Here is a 4,677-nt window from a genome sequence, read left to right on the forward strand (position 1 = left end):
GACAAAAATTAGACCAAAGTTAAATTTAAGTTATGCCTTTATTATTTTCCTTTCAAAACAATCCAAATGCCAAGTCTTGGGCTACGTCATACTTGGGCAGACCCAAGAAAAAGGGTCTGCGGATTTTTTGTTTTTTTTTTGACATGGTCTGCCGAATATCTGTTACACTCTACTTCTACAGAGTCAACGTAACTAAGGAAACTACTTCTAAGAACAATTGAGAGGCAAACGTCCGAATAGTTCTCATTAACAAGCCTTGGCCTTTTATACAAGTACAACAACTAAAATGAGCCCAGATGTAGACAATTACTACTGGACCGTTACAACCAACTAACTAGGAAAAGCCTACGTCACTTTACCACATCTCAACCAACCCATCTAACAGAATCCAGCCCATCATCTCCACAACCTTCCACTTCTTCCTTTCCCCCACTTCCAGACTACTAGCTGAAAAGATCCGTTACAATATCTTAGCTCCAAATGAACTATTCTCTCTTCTTAATAATAATTAATTCTATACCAATAACATAATAAACAAGAGTAATGCTACGGAGAAGCAAAAAATGCGTCTCCTAGCCGCATTCCTCTGACGTGTCATGGGTTAACCCAACTGAGGTTAACCCATTAATAATAAAAATAAAATAAAAAAAAATTTAAAAAAAAAAACAAAAAAAAAAAACTTGAAAGCACGCGTGAGTGAGAATAGGGTTCCATTTTTATTTTGAGTGTCGTTGCTATATGGTCAAGGCAAAAAACATGAGTTTTCTACCTTCCACTCAAATGCTGCCATCTCATATTATTTTAACATAAAAAATAAGCTTGGTTTTACAGGATAATAACCCAAACAACAAACTTCACCCGATAATATTCCCAACAAAAGCTTACCAACTAGTCTGAACCTAAAAAATTTCTCAAACTCCACTGCGAGACCACGCTGCCCCTCCCCGGCATAGATGCCGCCCCCTCCCCGCTGACATTTTTGGCAATTATGGTGCCCATCATGGCAATTTTTTTCAAATTACATACAAATTCATCCATTGCAAATTCATCCACAAATCAATCTACTGCAAAGCCAACATCAATGCAAATTCATCAACTGAACAAATCAACCCACAGCAAAGCCAACATCAATCCACTACAACTATACTAATTTATCACATTTTTGCACCACAAATTGATGTAAAAGCAACAAAATAACCCAAAAAAAGAGAAATAAAAATATGAGAAATCTATGTGAATTTGCTACCTATAATCACTGAACAAATCAATCCACTGCAATTATACAAATTTCATCACATGCACTACAAGTTGATGTAAAAGCAACTAAATAACCAAAACAAAAAAAATAAAAAGAAAAGAAAAAAAATCTGAAAAGCGATTTCAGGCAAGAGCCTTCCAACATGGGATCAAACAAGCGATTTCAGGCTCGGCGGTGGGCAGCTAGATCGACGGGGTGATTGGCTTGTTGGGCGGCGTTGGATTTTCGAAGTCGATATTAGGCGATTTCAAAGCCTATTTCAAGCGATTTCAGGTGATTTCGACTTCCAACAGTGGGCTGGGCAGCCTGCTTGGTGGTGGGCAGCCGGCTGGACGTGGGGATCGGCCTGGGCATGGGTGCCGGCCTGTTTCGACCGGCTGGTCGGGGGTGGTGGGAGCTGCCTGCTGGGAGTTGGGCAGCCGGTGGGCAGGGGTTTTTTGTAAGAGAGCCGGTGGGAATTTGGGTTACATTTTGTAACGATGATTTTCATTTTAAGAGCAGGTGGGGGTGGTATATATATTCTTGTGTGAGTAAGTACATTTTGTAAGTTAAATAAACTGATTTGATTCCAAACGGTAACTCTTTCTCTAATTCGTGATGATAATAATGCCTGCAATGTGGTATACAGTACGTCCGGTTGCAAAATCTTGGTAATCTTCTTTGCCTGATAAACTTGTTCGTTCACAATCCTAACGTTGAAGACAACAATTAAGGGTGTTGGTTGTATATATATAAAGATTGGATTGGTGAAATGTACATTATTTTTTTCATTCATAATTATGTTTGTAGTTAAAGTAGCCAAAACCTCCAAAACAACTTAAGAATCTAACAACTTTGACGACACAATCGATAAAACTTAAAACCCCCCTTCAACTTTTTTTTGCCTTTTAAATTAATTAGTCACAATTCAAATACAACCTAAATTCGGTATAATCACCTTCTCTAACTAAAAAAAAAAAAACTTACAAAAAAAAGTTTTATTAATTTGGATATAAGCAACTTATATATATATATATATATATATATATATATATTAACCATTTAGGAAAATGGTAGTTTAACATTTAAAAACAACTTAACCTTTAAAATTATAGGTTTTCAAAAAAATCTGCCCCAAAAATTTTCCATTTTCAAATGCTAACTTTTTAAAACACAACCCAAGCAATCCATAACAAAAACACATGTACGCCAAATGCATACATATTTGTTTCAAACTTTCATGGCTATTAGCAAAACAGTGAATTGGGCACCAAGGAGAAACTAGTTTTCAAATTAAAAATTTTCTTCAATCCAATTTAATAAATTATCATCTTCTTAAGAGACCACAAATCGAAGAATTTCGTAAAGATTTGAATATTAAATGCGGAATAATAAAATAAATAAAATAGACACAAAAGATTTTACGTGGTTCAACGACCTACATCCACAGATAAAACTCAAAGGGCTACATTATGTTTTTATTGTTTGATTTCTTTTACAATATATGGTACTCCTATTTATAGCAGAATTGAGGTAGATAAGTTTGGTCATCAAATCAAAGATTACTATCAAATCTAATTACAATAAAATCAAATCCACAAATATTCTCTAACAAAATACTCCTTCACATTCCTTCACTATAACCCACTTCATTTTTATTTATTTATTTATTATCATTATTATTTTTGAGCAAAAGGGTAGGCTGGGGAGACCAATTGTGGCTATCCTACCTAAGCGTGGCCATAGTAACACTTACCTGTTAGGAGCCACACAGGAGAGGCCTAGACGGTAGGAACCATAGGCGCTCCCTCAAATCTGACTGAACCATAGTCTAACCTCTATCAGGGCATCAATGAGAATCAAAGGTGGCTAATACTAGCCAGGCATATAAGAGAATTTTCCATTGCGGAGATTCACAACCTACGCCCCACTACATGACCTGACCACTTGAAAACTTCCTTGAGCCATTGAACCACCACCCTTGATGGACACTATTTTCATTAATTTGAAACATTTTATTTCCATTAATTCTAGGCTGTTCAAATACAAAGCTCCTTTCTTTTTCATGGGTTGGTTAACTAACTTTACAAGGCTTTTACCTTTCTTTCTCCAAAGTGTTGGAGCAAATTTTCGTCCGCTAATTTCTAAACGAACCAAAAGATGTGCATAAAAGTGAGAAGCCCGGTTATAATTTGACCACCCACTTGACACTTCTCATATCATTCATTGTAAAACTCTTGTACTAGCAACATATGAAAATTGGGTAATTAAATGGCACAATTCAATAGGTTTTTTTTGGATATGACAAACATGCCAAGAAAGGAATAGTCAGAAACTGTGATTTTTTAGGCAATCCAATAGATAAGCTTATTGCGATGATGACAGATAGATAAACTATTACTATTTCGCCTTGTCATTTAATGAACATGGTTTATAGTCAATTGAATTTTTCTAGCTTGTTCTGCCTATGATTGTGATTAAAAGTTCAGATTTGCTTCTGAATCTGATTCATCTCTATGGTGGGGTGTGAGCCTCCATTCCTACATAAACCGAAAAGCACCATATCGTCTGCAATCTCCTATTGTCTTAATTAAGCATGTAGTTGAATCCGACTTACATGCTTTAAGCACCAAATTAAGGTACCAGAAATCTTTGCATTGCAGCTAGCACTGCAACGTACGTCATCTTCCAAAATAGTCACTTCCGGTTGCGTGAAGAAATTGGAAAGAGACGACTGTAGGCTAGCTACGTAGGCACTTGTAATTAAGCATATTCTTTGAGAATAATTTGTAATTAGCATATTCTTTTCTTCTTTGCCACACCATACAGAAAGCAAAGGATAACTACCTTACTCATCTGATCATCGAGATAATATATAATTGACAAGTAAATCATTATTTATACACAAAACAAAGGATAAATAAATAAATGTTTAATACATTTTATATACGTATTTTAATTTTTTTTTAATTACACTTGCATATATGTCCTCCATAATTACTTCTTCAATCAATGGCTCCTCCAACGAACACCGATACTGGAAAAGACTTGGACAACCCTGCTGGTGTCTTAAAGGTAATCCACCGTGCTGGAGGGTCCTTCTCCTTCACATAAATCTCACTCAGGGTAATCCAAATCAAGAACTCCTTGGCTTTGACACCTGTCAGGTTCTTGATCTTCTTGGGCTCGAAATACGCCGTGACTTCTGTGTCGTAGCAGACAACAACGTTGTAAAACCTGAACTCTCTCTTCTGCTTGTGTTTAAGCCAAACAAAGCCGATCTCTTTCACGTACCCGCATTCCTCGATGTCTTTTAAGATTAGAAGCCCATCCGGGAAGCCCATTTCCGACAGCAACAACATGAACTTCTCTCTACAGATTTCATCCCCGTAATAAACCTCTGCTTTGGCCTTCATCTCTGCTGTTACCGCTGCAGGCAT

At 36.5% G+C, this 4,677-nt stretch overlaps 1 protein-coding gene across 1 annotated transcript; it reads right to left on the reverse strand.

Moving 5' to 3' along the window:
- Positions 1-4,242: 4,242 nt before the first annotated feature.
- Positions 4,243-4,677, reverse strand: LOC132177152 (plant/protein (Protein of unknown function, DUF538)). Its single transcript, XM_059589422.1, has one exon. It carries the CDS (start codon positions 4,675-4,677, stop codon positions 4,243-4,245), a length of 435 nt encoding a protein of 144 aa, XP_059445405.1.

The sequence above is a fragment of the Corylus avellana genome, chromosome 2 (assembly GCF_965113065.1).
Source record: "Corylus avellana chromosome 2, dhCorAvel1.hap1.2, whole genome shotgun sequence".
NCBI lineage: Eukaryota > Viridiplantae > Streptophyta > Magnoliopsida > Fagales > Betulaceae > Corylus > Corylus avellana.

Excerpts from the sequence above, each read along its gene's own strand:
- LOC132177152 (XM_059589422.1), bottom strand. The coding sequence starts at position 4,677 with ATGCCTGCAGCGGTAACAGCAGAGATGAAGGCCAAAGCAGAGGTTTAT.